The sequence below is a fragment of the Gymnodraco acuticeps genome, unplaced genomic scaffold (genome assembly GCF_902827175.1).
Source record: "Gymnodraco acuticeps unplaced genomic scaffold, fGymAcu1.1, whole genome shotgun sequence".
Taxonomy (NCBI): domain Eukaryota; kingdom Metazoa; phylum Chordata; class Actinopteri; order Perciformes; family Bathydraconidae; genus Gymnodraco; species Gymnodraco acuticeps.
In genome coordinates, this window is record NW_022989748.1 from 1,292,277 (window position 1) to 1,308,882 (window position 16,606).

The 16,606-nt window shown below is 42.9% G+C and overlaps 1 protein-coding gene and 5 non-coding genes across 7 annotated transcripts in view; all 6 read right to left on the reverse strand.

The window, feature by feature from the left end:
- spag17 (sperm associated antigen 17) overlaps positions 1–16,606 on the reverse strand; it is an 88,132-nt gene that overhangs the window by 36,390 nt on the left and 35,136 nt on the right. For both annotated transcript variants that reach the window (XM_034225300.1, XM_034225216.1), the window contains exons 10-11: positions 6,041–6,159; positions 5,771–5,956 (exon numbers count right to left, since the gene is read on the reverse strand). In XM_034225300.1, the coding sequence (XP_034081191.1) occupies positions 5,771–5,956; positions 6,041–6,159 (305 nt within the window). The remainder of the gene's footprint in view (positions 1–5,770; positions 5,957–6,040; positions 6,160–16,606) is intronic.
- On the reverse strand, positions 4,953–5,023 carry trnag-gcc. Its single transcript has one exon. It is a non-coding gene; the product is annotated as a tRNA-Gly (tRNA).
- On the reverse strand, positions 6,341–6,411 carry trnag-gcc. Its single transcript has one exon. It is a non-coding gene; the product is annotated as a tRNA-Gly (tRNA).
- trnag-gcc lies at positions 7,469–7,539 on the reverse strand. The gene has a single exon. It is a non-coding gene; the product is annotated as a tRNA-Gly (tRNA).
- On the reverse strand, positions 11,000–11,070 carry trnag-gcc. Its single transcript has one exon. It is a non-coding gene; the product is annotated as a tRNA-Gly (tRNA).
- trnag-gcc lies at positions 15,370–15,440 on the reverse strand. Its single transcript has one exon. It is a non-coding gene; the product is annotated as a tRNA-Gly (tRNA).

Consider the following 16,606-nt stretch of genomic DNA (forward strand, 5'->3'; position numbering starts at 1 on the left):
TGACAGTACAGATGAAGCCCAGTTGTGCGTCTATGTTAGATATTTTGATGGAAAGGAGTTCAGGAAAGAGCTGCCGTCTCTTATTCCATTAGAAGGGCACACCACTGGGGACGTTATATTTACGAAACTGGAAGAGTTGTTTAGGCTGCATTCATTGTCATTCGAGAGGGTTAACCTAATCGTGACAGACGGGGCTCCTGCTATGGTGGGAAAGCACAGAGGTCTGGTAAGCAAGTTGAAGGAGCACGCCCCCCAAATGCATGGACTGTACTGTCTCATCCACCAGAGTGTCCTTTGCGCCAAACTCAGTGGTGAGCTAAAGGAAGTTATGGACAAAGTGACAAAGTGATGCGTGTCATGTCAGGGGTACATCAAGCACCCAGCATCGGCTTTTCCGACAACTTGTGGCTGAGTCAGAAGAGGCCACCCACGATGACCTGCTGCTTCACAATGACGTGCGGTGGTGGAGCAAAGGGAAAGCGTTGGACCGCTTCTGTGCGCTACTGGATGAGGTCAAGGCGTTTCTTAGAGCAAGAGCAAGATTAGGGCAGCAGCTGACCACCTTGCCCTTCTGGGAGACGAAAAGTGCATGTCCAATGTAGCATTTTTAGCGGATATATTTGGCCACCTAAACCAGCTTAACCTGCAGCTACAGGGGAGAGGCAAAACCATAGACATGGTTGAAAAGCTTGAATCCTTCACGAGGAAGGAGTTGTTGGGCAGGCTCCTCCATTTCAGTACACTAAAATCACAGGCACTGGGACAAGTGACAGAGCTGATGGTGGACTTCATCAAGCAGCTACGGGCCAACTTCACGTCAAGGTTTGAGGACTACTCCATCCCAAAAGACATCATTGCCTTTGTACGAGATCCTCTCACAGTCCGACCAAGTGGAGACTTCACCTCCCAGGCGAAACAAATGATCCCCTCCTTAGACGAGGCTGCATTAGAAATGGAGCTAATTGATTTTCAAACAAGCTCCCTGGTCAGCGATGCGCTCAGAAGTGCGGAGTCTGTGAGTGCCTTTTGGGTGGGAAGCTCAGAGGAGTATAGCACGATCAAGAGACTCACATTTTATGTGCTCACAATGTTCCCTTCCACCTATACATGCGAGTCGTCCTTTTCTTCAATGAATGCGATAAAGACGCACGAGAGGAATCGATTGACGCATAAAAACCTTGAGAACTGCCTGTGGATTAAAGTGACGTCCATATCAACAGATATCCAAAAAATAGTGACCGATGGGAGATGTCAGTTTTCACATTAAGTGAGTACCAAGCCTGTCGTAATTGTATTTAATAGCCTAATTATATTTTTTATATTTTTAAATGAATGGCTCATTGTAATTATTATCCCTAATGTAGCGTGTTTGTTCTGTCGTTTCAGGAGCATATGCACCACCACTCCTCGCCCTCCATGATCAAGCGGCTTCTCCAATTTTGTTGTCAATGTTTTGCCTGAACTTTGTTACTGTTCACATATAAGTAGGGGTGTAACGGTTCACAAACATTTCGGTTCGGTACGTACCTCGGTTTTTTGGTCACGGTTCGGTTCGGTACGTTTTCGGTACAGCAGAATTTTTTTTCACAAAACAAAACATATATATATATTTTTTTATTATTATTATTAAACTGTGAATAATGTATTCACTCAAATAAATACAAAATATAATAAAATAAACATTAAGGTGCAGCATTTCGATGAACTGAAATAATCTGTATTTGAACTTTACTGTACTAGTACTCACAAAACATAAACTATTAGTTTGGGGTTTTTAATTATTATTAAACTGTGAATATTCACTCAAATAAATACAAAATATAATAAAATGAACATTAAGGTGCAGCATTTCGATGAACTGAAATAATCTGTATTTGAACTGTACTGTACTAGCACCTAAGCAGCCAGTTTGACATTAGGACTTGCTTGTCATTGTATTTTCATGTTTTTTTAAAGAAAAATGAACTTGTCCACATTGCTTGCCGAAAGGGCAGATCTGCTGGCACTAACAATGTCTCCTGCTGTGGAGAACACCCTCTCGCTAGGGACAGAGGTAGCAGATACAGCCAGGTAGCGCTTTGCTAACATTGCAACATAAGGATAGTTGGCGTTTGTAATAGCTTTGGCTCGGTCTGAACTCTTTGCGAGTGGTGGAGGCTTAAATGCTAGTGGGAGTTGGGTTTGCACTTCAGTCTTTTTTCTTTTGGTACCGGTGATATTCACGTTCGGGTGATGCCTTTTCAAAAGAGTGTGCAAGTTTGATGTATTGCCAGCCGCGTAACCAATTTTAGTTGAACAATGCCGACAAACAGCTTTGGTTCGGTCCACCTGTCTTTGTCCGTCATCCTTGTACGTAACTGCAAAACCAAAATGTTCCCAAACCGGAGACTTCAATGATGCTGGAGGATTTTCGAGCTCAACTTTATCTGCGTTCGCCATACATTTTTCACAGTTCCTCAAATTACTGACTACATTTGAACGCATCCCTCTGACCAGCTCTCATAGTATGCCTCTCATCCAATGAAATGACTTGCTCGCTCTATGACGCGTTGAACCCAATGTGAGCAAATTACTCTGAATGCTGCGACGCAGCACCTGAGATTACTTCCAAAAAGTTATTCACGTTCTCAATTTTTTACGTTTAACGTTATATTCGTTCGGTACACTTCGGTACACACCTGTACCGAACCGAACGTGTACCGTTACACCCCTACATATAAGTAAACATTACGTTTGAATGATTTATTGAGTTGTTCTCGAGTGAGGGAACAATGGAGCGTGAGATGGGCCGGAGAATCGGAGCAGCGGGAGCGGTACTACAGTCGCTTTACCGCACCGTTGTGACGAAAAGGGAGCTGAGCCAGAAGGCAAAGCTCTCTGTCTACCGGGCCATTTTCGTTCCTACCCTCACCTATGGTCATGAAGGATGGGTCATGACCGAAAGAACGAGATTGCGGATACAAGCGGCCGAGATGGGTTTTCTCCGCAGGGTGGCTGGTGTCTCCCTTAGGGATAAGGTGAGAAGTTCGGTCATCCGGAAGGGACTCGGAGTTGAGCCGCTCCTCCTTCGTGTCGAAAGGAGTCAGTTGAGGTGGTTTGGGCACCTAGTTAGGATGCCACCTGGGCGCCTCCCTAGGGAGGTGTTCCAGGCACGTCCAGCTGGGAAGAGACCAAGGGGTAGACCTAGGACCAGGTGGAGGGATTATATTTCTTCGCTGGCCTGGGAGCGCCTTGGGATCCCCCAGTCAGAGCTGGTTGATGTCGCCAGGGAAAAGAAAGTTTGGGGCTCTCTGCTGGAACTGCTACCCCCGCGACCCGACCACGGATAAGCAGGAGAAGATGCATGGAGATGGATGGATGATTTAGTGAGCTGGTGTTATTTTTTTCAAACCACACACCAAATGTTGGCTATTTCAGCACCACGCGCTGTCCACCTATTGATCCACTATCAGCGCCAGTGCACCCCGCAGCCTGATTGTGCCAACATGGATAAAGTACAATAAGCATTCTTCAGGTGTAGGTAGATTCTCTATTCGGACATTATAGCCTATATGTGCGACTGTCGGTCCGATGTTGTAAAAAAAAAAATATATATATATTTTTTATTCTCAAAATTACGGGCCAAATATTATTGCTGCGGGCCGCCTGTTGCCGACCCATGCCCTAGGAGGAGAACGCAAACATTTCCTTAAAATGCATGAAAACCGCACATTTTTCAAAATGGCCGCCTTTGTCGGGGGCGGGGCTAATGGAAGCAAATTCGAAATATGTCCGCCATTCCATGAGGATTGTCTGTGCCAAAATTCGTGAAGTTCTGATAAACTATATGTGACTACCACACAATAGGGGGCGCTAGTGAGCAGTTTTTTTTTTTTTAAATTACGTTTTTCTTTTACATTCGCGAAAAGGTCGTGGGCTGTGACGTGTGTCCCAAGTTTTGCGTACGAAGCTCATTTTATGCTATCGCAATGTAAACAAATTGTATAGGCCACGCCCACATTCTGCATTTGTTTCGACACTTTAAACGTCAGTTCATAGTCACCCCCAGAGTATGTCTAAAAAAAGATTGTTTTATTTCGTCCATCCGTTCTTGATTTGTAAATTGGTGGTGTTTTTGGCGCCCCCTATTGTCCAAAATGAAAATGCTTTGGTGTGCCTATTCCCCAACACAGACTAAACGTATCCACCAAAATCTGTGGTGAATGGATACATTGTTGATGAGTTATGAGCATTTCTTTCTAAGCCACACCTTTTTGCTAATACGTTTTGATTAATGGCGGCATATTTATTACCTGAACATGCTCATTTCCTACTGTAATGTGTGTGACCCTCCACCGATGCTGTATACTAAGATTGGTGTTGATAAACCCAAATTTGAAATTTAGGATAATATTTCACTGTTTTTAACATTATGCTAATACAAAACAAATTAAAGTAGGCGGAGCTTAGGGGTTCAAGAGGACTTTATGTAGTGCAGGTCCGCCCGGATAAGTGTGCAAAATTTCAGGTGCATCCGACTTACGGTGCGACTATGTACATTTTTCAAAAATGTTTTACACATACGCGCTAGCGAGCATGTGGGAATTTTTTAACCCATCGACTCCAGAATGTCACATTTTTCACCGGTCCTGACGTCCATGCAAAATTTCGCTGCATGAATGGCGTCGTAAAGCTCAGGCCCTAATAAAGCTCAGGCCCTAATAAAGAATTTCGTGCTTAGAAGAACATAGTTGGAATGCTGTTAACAGCGGATTAAACCCTCCCCCGTCGGGGGGGAGGGCTTGAAGGACTCTTGTGCCGTTCATAGACATGTCACAATTTAAGCACACCCTACATTCTGTGTGTTGTTGTGAAAGCCCTCTCAACAAGACAGTCGAGCCAGCAGTGACTGTTCTCAAAGAGACTGAAACACGAGCCTCTCCTTTCACCATGTCTTTCAAAAAAGTATATCCTGCATTGGCCGGGAATCGAACCCGGGCCTCCCGCGTGGCAGGCGAGAATTCTACCACTGAACCACCAATGCCTCAGATAGTGTCCTCTCTGTTATCTACATATTTATATATAAATCTATATACTAGGGCTGTCCCGGATACCATTTTTCACTAGACTAACGTTAGGTCTACTGTAATAGCCTCACTTTTAATAGTTTTCAAAACATTAGCTAGCACTAGTGTTTTGCAGTTGCTAGCAGCTTATTGGGATTTTATGCTAGATAGACATGCATTGTTTTGATATAATAAATTAAGCATTATTGTCAGTTAAGCATGTCAGCCTGCAGCCCCACTTCTTGTCTCTCTCTAACTCATTGTAGATGGCTGCACTAAAGAAAAGGGCACAGAGAGGAAACCAGTTGTAAGATGTTTAAAATTGCATTAAACATGATATATGCTTAAATGCATTTCAAATAACTTGTGTTGGAGTTTGTGTTATTCTACATTTTGACACCAATATTTTCTGATTTTACTGCAAATGTATATCGGTTCCAAATATCGGTTATCGGTCTCCTTGATTACTAATAATCGGTATCGGCCTTGAAAAAGCCATAAGCCATATCGGTCGATCCCTAATCAGCACCCCCCGAAGAGGCAAAAGTTCTTACGTTGATATTGGAGATTTCAATAAAAACAAATAAAAAAAAACGAATATCCGAATAACGAAGTTGAAACCCGAATAGTACTCCAACGAACGAATATTTGGAAATTCGGATACAGCCCTACTATATACATATTATAGTTTATGAAATGTGTGTTTCAGTGTGGAGCCACTATACCTTCTGGTCGTCTTCATTTTGCACTGTAGCCAGCAAGCCTTTCAACATGCGACTTCTCTCTTCTTTAGCATGTACCAGAGGGAGGAAGCTTTGAAGCATGAAGCTGACCAGCTGATAGTCTAACCCAGGACCATTGTGAGGTTTGGACTCTTTAGCTGGACATGACTGCTCTGTTGAAATCACTACCTGAAAACAAGAAATTGGGGTAAATAAGCGTTGAACCACCTAGATTCCACACTACACTTTCAAACTCACAATATATACACAGACCTGCTCCAGCATACAGTGCATGATAAGAGGCACAGAGCAAACTTCAGGGGGAACCAGGTTGAGAAAGCTGTTATAGCAACGCATGTCCACATCTGTAGAGAGAGGAGGCTGTTCGGTCTCTGTTCACAAAGTAGAGAGGACACAAAGATAAAAAAGTTAGTCTTCACTAATTCAAAGTGCAAACACATGCCAAACAGCCTGGTTAAATAGTGCACCCTTCACTCGGACATGTCAGTGTTTAAGTCAGTTAAAGTGATGTCACAGCCTCTCATTCATCCCGCCATGCCTAAAACAATGTGTTGCATTGGCCGGGAATCGAACCCGGGCCTCCCGCGTGGCAGGCGAGAATTCTACCACTGAACCACCAATGCATAAAATGTTTCAAAATAAAAGCCCGAAAAATTGAAACAAAGAAGATGGCTTGAGATCTGACAATAAATCTGCTGGGAAAATACTGAGTATGCTCTTCCAATATTAGAGTAGCACATTATAACATAGCTCGAGTAAAGCTGCTCCAGAGCCACTATTTCAAGCATACTACGTCATCGAGTGCCGCCGAAGTACTGTTCCAATGTCCAGCATACTTGGAATTCTACCGAGCCCGGCGTACTTCGTTTCCTTCCTGGCATTCGGAAAACGAAGAGTGGAACAGGCGAGCAAGTGTGCAGGTGTGCGTCATATGAGAGGCCCCGCCTTACATTTTTCGCCACAGATTTTGGGAAATTGGTCCGTGCGCAAAGCATTGTGGGGATTTTAAGACCGCGGAGGATACACATGTGCAGCCTCGAAATGTCTCGCTACGAAGGACGCCGGGCTCGGTAGAATTCCAAGGAGCCTGGACATTGGAACAGTCCTTTGGCGGGACTTGATGACGTAGCATCCTTGAAATAGTGGCTCTGGAGCAGCTTTCCTTGACATTGAGAAACACCCACTGTTTTAGGAATATGATAGCTATGTGACAACGATTAACATGATGATTCAGTCTTTATGGAGATAGACATATGACTGTCATGTTTATTGCTTACGCAGGCCTTAGCTAATCTGAACTAAAACATTGAATACTGCTTTGAACCGGTATTCTGCATCTTGTGACTGAATAACACCCTCTCTTGTATGTAAGCATGTCAAGGAAACTGTTTGGAGAACTAGTTTTACCATGCAGCTCTGTATGTGATGACTACTTCCATTCTTGCAAGGATAGTAAATACATGTATCCTGATATTGAAGACCAAGCCGAGTGATATTTTTCTAACAAAAGTCTTGGGTAGTTTTATGAAATAAAAGAAAAGAAAGAGAAGACCATTCCACTCTTAATTAAATGCACCAAACAGCCTGGTTAAATAGTGCACCCTTCACTCGGACATGTCAGTGTTTAAGTCAGTTATGTCGCAGCCTCTCATTCATCCCGCCATGCCTAAAACAATGTGTTGCATTGGCCGGGAATCGAACCCGGGCCTCCCGCGTGGCAGGCGAGAATTCTACCACTGAACCACCAATGCATAAAATGTTTCAAAATAAAAGCCCGAAAAATTGAAACAAAGAAGATGGCTTGAGATCTGACAATAAAGCTGTTGGGAAAATACTGAGTATGCTCTTCCAATATTAGAGTAGCACATGATAACAAAGCTCGAGTAAAGCTGCTCCAGAGCCACTATTTCAAGCATACTACGTCATAGAGTGCCGCCGAAGTACTGTTCCAATGTCCAGCATACTTGGAATTCTACCGAGCCTGGCGTACTTCGTTTGGAGACATTTCGAGGCTGCACATGTGTAGACTCCACGGTCTTAAAATCCCCACAATGCTTTGCGCACGGACCAATTTCCCCAAATCTGTGGCGGAAAATGTAAGGCGGGGCTTCTCATGCGATGCACACCTGCTAGCCTGTTCCACTCTGTGTTTTCCCGAATGCCAGGAAGTATTCTTGCCTCGCTTCTGAAGCAAGACGCTCGGAAGACATGTCAGGGCTCGACAGTAACGGTTGCCAGGTTGCCATTGGCAACAATTCAGAAAAAATGTCAACCACTTCTTGGCCTTTGGTTGCCATCAGTGGCAACCAGTTTTTAACATAAAGAAATAAGGACAGCAAACAGCAAAATGTGCACCCCAAAATAGATAAATGTTAATTATTTGTTGTATTAAGAGTGATATTTAATTATTGTTGTGACCAGTTGGAACCTGACACTTAAGTTGCACGTGCATTGGTGTGATTACGGAGCCAGAAAGCGACGCAGGTTTACTCGCGTGCGCGGTGCGCCGTGTGTTTGTTTTAAAAAAACGGCGAAGCAAATTAAGTTGTTTGATTGTGAGGTAAAAAGTTCGGCCAACCCGTCAACATCTCAAACGAATGTTCAAAGTGATTCAACTGATAAAGCGCAAGGTGAACCCGAACGAAAAGGAAAGGGGAAATGTGTAAAGTCTTGGGAGGCGAAATATATATGTGCATTCACTTCCGGTAAAAGTTCCTTCAAAATAAGAGTCCCGATCTTATTACTACCAAAATAAAAGTGCAAAACGAAACTTTACCATAGGAAAAAATTGGCATAAAAATATAATCACTTCTATAAAAAGGTAACACATGTTAAATATAGTTAGACATATTAAAGGTAGTGGTGCACGATAATTATCGGTCCGATATTAGGAATTATGACGTCATCCCGATAAACCCGATAAAAGTATTAATAGCCCCGATAATATACAATATATTTTTTGGGTAAAAAAAAAGAAAGAAATACTGCGGTGTGGGTGGATTGGGATGAGGGGCGCTTGTTTTTCACTCGGCTCCTCCCGTTTTGCCAGTACTGTGGTATTAGTGGTTTAGGAAGAGGGGAGTTTTTCACAAATCCAGCGCTTCCTAACTCATGCCTGGCTGTGACGTAAATGGTGTGCGGCCGTGAAGCCAGGACAGTAAACAAACATGTCGTCGGTGGTACGGGACTATTTCAAAGTTTCAGAGTTAGATAGTTCGCTTGCTATTTGTATTAACAAATGCAATGCAGAAGTTCCATGAGGAGGGAAAAAGGCAACGAGCTATAATACTTCCAACCTGATTAGTCACCTGAAACATCGCCATCGCTACGATGGTGTGTTAAAAGCGTACGAAGACGCCTGCGCTGCTAAACTAGCGGCGAATCCAAAGCCAGCTGCAAAGGCACCGGGGCTTTTACCTATCGACGAGGCTTTTGAAAAAGGCAAGAAGTTTGCCAGATTTGTTTGGGAAAATAAATATGGTCACTTTGAAGAGTCAAAACTGTTCTTGGCTTTGTTTTGTTCATAGTAGTAATGCTCATGTCATTTGCTCACTACTAGTCTTTTTGTTACCACCAGGTGTGCAAAAACTACAGGTACATTTAATATATATATATTATATTATTATCGGTTATCGGTATCGGTCTTGAGAAGCAGGAAGTTATCGGTATCGTTATCGGTTTCAAAAAACCAATATCGTGCATCCCTAATTAAAGGTAATTTACAGCATTCATAATTAATATCTAATTCTTAACTGTGAATGGTTTTCATTTATTTAACAATAGAAATGTATTAGTCTGGCCAATCAGAGACTTCAATGCTGAAGGGCCAATGGATCTATGGTGGGGGTCAGCACAAAGGTCAGGAAAACCCAAACATGAAAGGGAGACAACGGATGACCAAGAAACTAGTGACTTGCTCAATTCATTTGTGAGGGATCTGTGAAGAACATGACAACAGCTGCGCAACTGGTATTTTGTATACCAGCAATTGAGGGCGGACACGTTTCCTACCACTTAAGTTTCAAATAATTGCGTTAATTACTTATTGTAAAGCATTTGAACATTCTTTTGTATCACATGTTCATTATTAAGTTGATGTATAACTGTATAGTATCTTAATTATTTAAAATATAAGGTGTCTAAAAATGGCAACCGTATTTTCTGTTTTGGCAACCAAAAGCTGATGCCTGGTTGCCAGCTTGGCAACCACTTTTAAAAGTTAGCGTTGAGCCCTGCATGTGCTACCAAGCAAGCGTACTCGAGATTGAGAAACACCCTCCATGTATGATTACCTAGAAGAGCATCAGGACACACTGGGTGTTTCTCAATGTCGAGGACGCTTCCTTGGTAGGACATGTCTTCTGAGTCACTTCCTTCGGAAGCTAGGCAAGAATCCTTCCTGGCATTCGGAAAACGAAGAGTGGAACAGGCGAGCAAGTGTGCAGGTGTGCGTCATATGAGAGGCCCCGCCTTACATTTTTCGCCACAGATTTGGGGAAATTGGTCCGTGCGCAAAGCATTGTGGGGATTTTAAGACCGCGGAGGATACACATGTGCAGCCTCGAAATGTCTCGCTACGAAGGACGCCGGGTTCGGTAGAATTCCAAGGAGCCTGGACATTGGAACAGTCCTTTGGCGGGACTTGATGACGTAGCATCCTTGAAATAGTGGCTCTGGAGCAGCTTTCCTTGACATTGAGAAACACCCACTGTTTTAGGAATATGATAGCTATGTGACAACGATTAACATGATGATTCAGTCTTTATGGAGATAGACATATGACTGTCATGTTTATTGCTTACGCAGGCCTTAGCTAATCTGAACTAAAACATTGAATACTGCTTTGAACCAGTATTCTGCATCTTGTGACTGAATAACACCCTCTCTTGTATGCAAGCATGTCAAGGAAACTGTTTGGAGAACTAGTTTTACCATGCAGCTCTGTCTGTGATGACTACTTCCATTCTTGCAAGGATAATAAATACATGTATCCTGATATTGAAGACGAAGCCGAGTGATATTTTTCTAACAAAAGTCTTGGGTAGTTTTATGAAATAAAAGAAAAGAAAGAGAAGACCATTCCACTCTTAATTAAATGCACCAAACAGCCTGGTTAAATAGTGCACCCTTCACTCGGACATGTCAGTGTTTAAGTCAGTTAAAGTGATGTCGCAGCCAATTATTCATCCCGCCATGCCTAAAACAATGTGTTGCATTGGCCGGGAATCGAACCCGGGCCTCCCGCGTGGCAGGCGAGAATTCTACCACTGAACCACCAATGCATAAAATGTTTCAAAATAAAAGCCCCAAAAATTGAAACAAAGAAGATGGCTTGAGATCTGACAATAAAGCTGTTGGGAAAATACGGAGTATGCTCTTCCAATATTAGAGTAGCACATGATAACAAAGCTTGAGTAAAGCTGCTCCAGAGCCACTATTTCAAGCATACTACGTCATAGAGTGCCGCCGAAGTACTGTTCCAATGTCCAGCATACTTGGAATTCTACCGAGCCCGGCGTACTTCGTTTGGAGACATTTCGAGGCTGCACATGTGTAGACTCCACGGTCTTAAAATCCCCACAATGCTTTGCGCACGGACCAATTTCCCCAAATCTGTGGCGGAAAATGTAAGGCGGGGCTTCTCATGCGATGCACACCTGCTAGCCTGTTCCACTCTGTGTTTTCCCGAATGCCAGGAAGTATTCTTGCCTCGCTTCTGAAGCAAGACGCTCGGAAGACATGTCAGGGCTCGACAGTAACGGTTGCCAGGTTGCCATTGGCAACCATTCAGAAAAAATGTCAACCACTTCTTGGCCTTTGGTTGCCATCAGTGGCAACCAGTTTTTAACATAAAGAAATAAGGACAGCAAACAGCAAAATGTGCACCCCAAAATAGATAAATGTTAATTATTTGTTGTATTAAGAGTGATATTTAATTATTGTTGTGACCAGTTGGAACCTGACACTTAAGTTGCACGTGCATTGGTGTGATTACGGAGCCAGAAAGCGACGCACGTTTACTCGCGTGCGCGGTGCGCCGTGTGTTTGTTTTAAAAAAACGGCGAAGCAAATTAAGTTGTTTGATTGTGGGGTAAAAAGTTCGGCCAACCCGTCAACATCTCAAACGAATGTTCAAAGTGATTCAACCAGGGTGGGAATTTCACGACGGCCACGACGGCCATGGCCCCGCACTTTGGCCGTGATGCCCTGTGAAAAAAAATGCAATTCACGGCCAAAGTGGCCTTGGTGCCCCTGTCAAAAGTTCCAGTGTAAACAACGCTAGTAAAGTCATATTAGTGCGCGCAGTAGGATAGTCCCGGGCGATGCCTGTGCCCTGTGGATCAGAGCGATTGCTCTGCTGTGATTGTTCCGTCAGAAATGCCTGTAGGGGCCCGACAGCCTCCTCCTCAGCCGCGGGAGCAAGACAAGCACAGGTAAGCAAGCGGACCAAGCTGTTTTGATATGATTTAACTGAAGTATGTGGTAGTATTTGAAAGGACTTAACATTTACGTGTTTATAGAAAGTACTATTGATAGGTAATTACCATTGTATTAGCCTATTTAAAGTTGACTCGTTACATTTTGTCATGAAAACTAGCGATAGCTAGCTAGTTTGGATAGCGCTAACGTCTTCCCTTCAAGGGGTCTACATCTAGTGTTGCTTCTACAAGCTAGCAGATAGCGGTCACCTTTGAATCTAGTATTTTTCTTGCTAAGCGGTTTTGATATAATACATGACTGACTTATGTGGTTTATGGCTGAACTTAACGTATACGTTAAAGAAACACTATTGCTATTCAGCCATTTGTAAAACGACTGGTGTTGACGTTAGTGCTACACTTTTCAGTCATGTTGATTGACCAGCGTAATTTAACCAAACGGCCTTTGTGCCCTGTCATGTGGCCTTTGTGCCCTTAAAAAAAATGTGAACGGGAAGGCCAAATGGCCTTGCCCCTAAAATGACGAAATTCCAAGCCTGGATTCAACTGATAAAGCGCAAGGTGAACCCGAACGAAAAGGAAAGGGGAAATGTGTAAAGTCTTGGGAGGCGAAATATATATGTGCATTCACTTCCGGTAAAAGTTCCTTCAAAATAAGAGTCCCGATCTTATTACTACCAAAATAAAAGTGCAAAACGAAACTTTACCATAGGAAAAAATTGGCATAAAAATATAATCACTTCTATAAAATGTAACACATGTTAAATATAGTTAGACATATTAAAAAGGTAGTGGTGCACGATAATTATCGGTCCGATATTAGGAATTATGACGTCATCCCGATAAACCCGATAAAAGTATTAATAGCCCCGATAATATACAATATATTTTTTGGGTAAAAAAAAAGAAAGAAATACTGCGGTGTGGGTGGATTGGGATGAGGGGCGCTTGTTTTTCACTCGGCTCCTCCCGTTTTGCCAGTACTGTGGTATTAGTGGTTTAGGAAGAGGGGAGTTTTTCACAAATCCAGCGCTTCCTAACTCATGCCTGGCTGTGACGTACATGGTGTGCGGCCGTGAAGCCAGGACAGTAAACAAACATGTCGTCGGTGGTATGGGACTATTTCAAAGTTTCAGAGTTAGATAGTTCGCTTGCTATTTGTATTAACAAATGCAATGCAGAAGTTCCATGAGGAGGGAAAAAGGCAACGAGCTATAATACTTCCAACCTGATTAGTCACCTGAAACATCGCCATCGCTACGATGGTGTGTTAAAAGCGTACGAAGACGCCTGCGCTGCTAAACTAGCGGCGAATCCAAAGCCAGCTGCAAAGGCACCGGGGCTTTTACCTATCGACGAGGCTTTTGAAAAAGGCAAGAAGTTTGCCAGATTTGTTTGGGAAAATAAATATGGTCACTTTGAAGAGTCAAAACTGTTCTTGGCTTTGTTTTGTTCATAGTAGTAATGCTCATGTCATTTGCTCACTACTAGTCTTTTTGTTACCACCAGGTGTGCAAAAACTACAGGTACATTTAATATATATATATATATATTATATTATTATCGGTTATCGGTATCGGTCTTGAGAAGCAGGAAGTTATCGGTATCGTTATCGGTTTCAAAAAACCAATATCGTGCATCCCTAATTAAAGGTAATTTACAGCATTCATAATTAATATCTAATTCTTAACTGTGAATGGTTTTCATTTATTTAACAATAGAAATGTATTAGTCTGGCCAATCAGAGACTTCAATGCTGAAGGGCCAATGGATCTATGGTGGGGGTCAGCACAAAGGTCAGGAAAACCCAAACATGAAAGGGAGACAACGGATGACCAAGAAACTAGTGACTTGCTCAATTCATTTGTGAGGGATCTGTGAAGAACATGACAACAGCTGCGCAACTGGTATTTTGTATACCAGCAATTGAGGGCGGACACGTTTCCTACCACTTAAGTTTCAAATAATTGCGTTAATTACTTATTGTAAAGCATTTGAACATTCTTTTGTATCACATGTTCATTATTAAGTTGATGTATAACTGTATAGTATCTTAATTATTTAAAATATAAGGTGTCTAAAAATGGCAACCGTATTTTCTGTTTTGGCAACCAAAAGCTGATGCCTGGTTGCCAGCCTGGCAACCACTTTTAAAAGTTAGCGTTGAGCCCTGCATGTGCTACCAAGCAAGCGTACTCGAGATTGAGAAACACCCTCCATGTATGATTACCTAGAAGAGCATCAGGACACACTGGGTGTTTCTCAATGTCGAGGACGCTTCCTTGGTAGGACATGTCTTCCGAGTCACTTCCTTCGGAAGCTAGGCAAGAATCCTTCCTGGCATTCGGAAAACGAAGAGTGGAACAGGCGAGCAAGTGTGCGTCATATGAGAGGCCCCGCCTTACATTTTTCGCCACAGATTTGGGGAAATTGGTCCGTGCGCAAAGCATTGTGGGGATTTTAAGACCGCGGAGGATACACATGTGCAGCCTCGAAATGTCTCGCTACGAAGGACGCCGGGCTCGGTAGAATTCCAAGGAGCCTGGACATTGGAATAGTCCTTTGGCGGGACTTGATGACGTAGCATCCTTGAAATAGTGGCTCTGGAGCAGCTTTCCTTGACATTGAGAAACACCCACTGTTTTAGGAATATGATAGCTATGTGACAACGATTAACATGATGATTCAGTCTTTATGGAGATAGACATATGACTGTCATGTTTATTGCTTACGCAGGCCTTAGCTAATCTGAACTAAAACATTGAATACTGCTTTGAACCGGTATTCTGCATCTTGTGACTGAATAACACCCTCTCTTGTATGCAAGCATGTCAAGGAAACTGTTTGGAGAACTAGTTTTACCATGCAGCTCTGTCTGTGATGACTACTTCCATTCTTGCAAGGATAATAAATACATGTATCCTGATATTGAAGACGAAGCCGAGTGATATTTTTCTAACAAAAGTCTTGGGTAGTTTTATGAAATAAAAGAAAAGAAAGAGAAGACCATTCCACTCTTAATTAAATGCACCAAACAGCCTGGTTAAATAGTGCACCCTTCACTCGGACATGTCAGTGTTTAAGTCAGTTAAAGTGATGTCGCAGCCTCTCATTCATCCCGCCATGCCTAAAACAATGTGTTGCATTGGCCGGGAATCGAACCCGGGCCTCCCGCGTGGCAGGCGAGAATTCTACCACTGAACCACCAATGCATAAAATGTTTCAAAATAAAAGCCCGAAAAATTGAAACAAAGAAGATGGCTTGAGATCTGACAATAAAGCTGTTGGGAAAATACTGAGTATGCTCTTCCAATATTAGAGTAGCACATGATAACAAAGCTCGAGTAAAGCTGCTCCAGAGCCACTATTTCAAGCATACTACGTCATAGAGTGCCGCCGAAGTACTGTTCCAATGTCCAGCATACTTGGAATTCTACCGAGCCCGGCGTACTTCGTTTGGAGACATTTCGAGGCTGCACATGTGTAGACTCCACGGTCTTAAAATCCCCACAATGCTTTGCGCACGGACCAATTTCCCCAAATCTGTGGCGGAAAATGTAAGGCGGGGCTTCTCATGCGATGCACACCTGCTAGCCTGTTCCACTCTGTGTTTTCCCGAATGCCAGGAAGTATTCTTGCCTCGCTTCTGAAGCAAGACGCTCGGAAGACACGTCAGGGCTCGACAGTAACGGTTGCCAGGTTGCCATTGGCAACCATTCAGAAAAAATGTCAACCACTTCTTGGCCTTTGGTTGCCATCAGTGGCAACCAGTTTTTAACATAAAGAAATAAGGACAGCAAACAGCAAAATGTGCACCCCAAAATAGATAAATGTTAATTATTTGTTGTATTAAGAGTGATATTTAATTATTGTTGTGACCAGTTGGAACCTGACACTTAAGTTGCACGTGCATTGGTGTGATTACGGAGCCAGAAAGCGACGCAGGTTTACTCGCGTGCGCGGTGCGCCGTGTGTTTGTTTTAAAAAAACGGCGAAGCAAATTAAGTTGTTTGATTGTGGGGTAAAAAGTTCGGCCAACCCGTCAACATCTCAAACGAATGTTCAAAGTGATTCAAGCAAGGTGAACCCGAACGAAAAGGAAAGGGGAAATGTGTAAAGTCTTGGGAGGCGAAATATATATGTGCATTCACTTCTGGTAAAGGTTCCTTCAAAATAAGAGTCCCGATCTTATTACTACCAAAATAAAAGTGCAAAACGAAACTTTACCATAGGAAAAAATTGGCATAAAAATATAATCACTTCTATAAAAAGGTAACACATGTTAAATATAGTTAGACATATTAAAGGTAGTGGTGGGTCCGATATTAGGAATTATGACGTCATCCCGATAAACCCGATAAAAGTATTAATAGCCCCG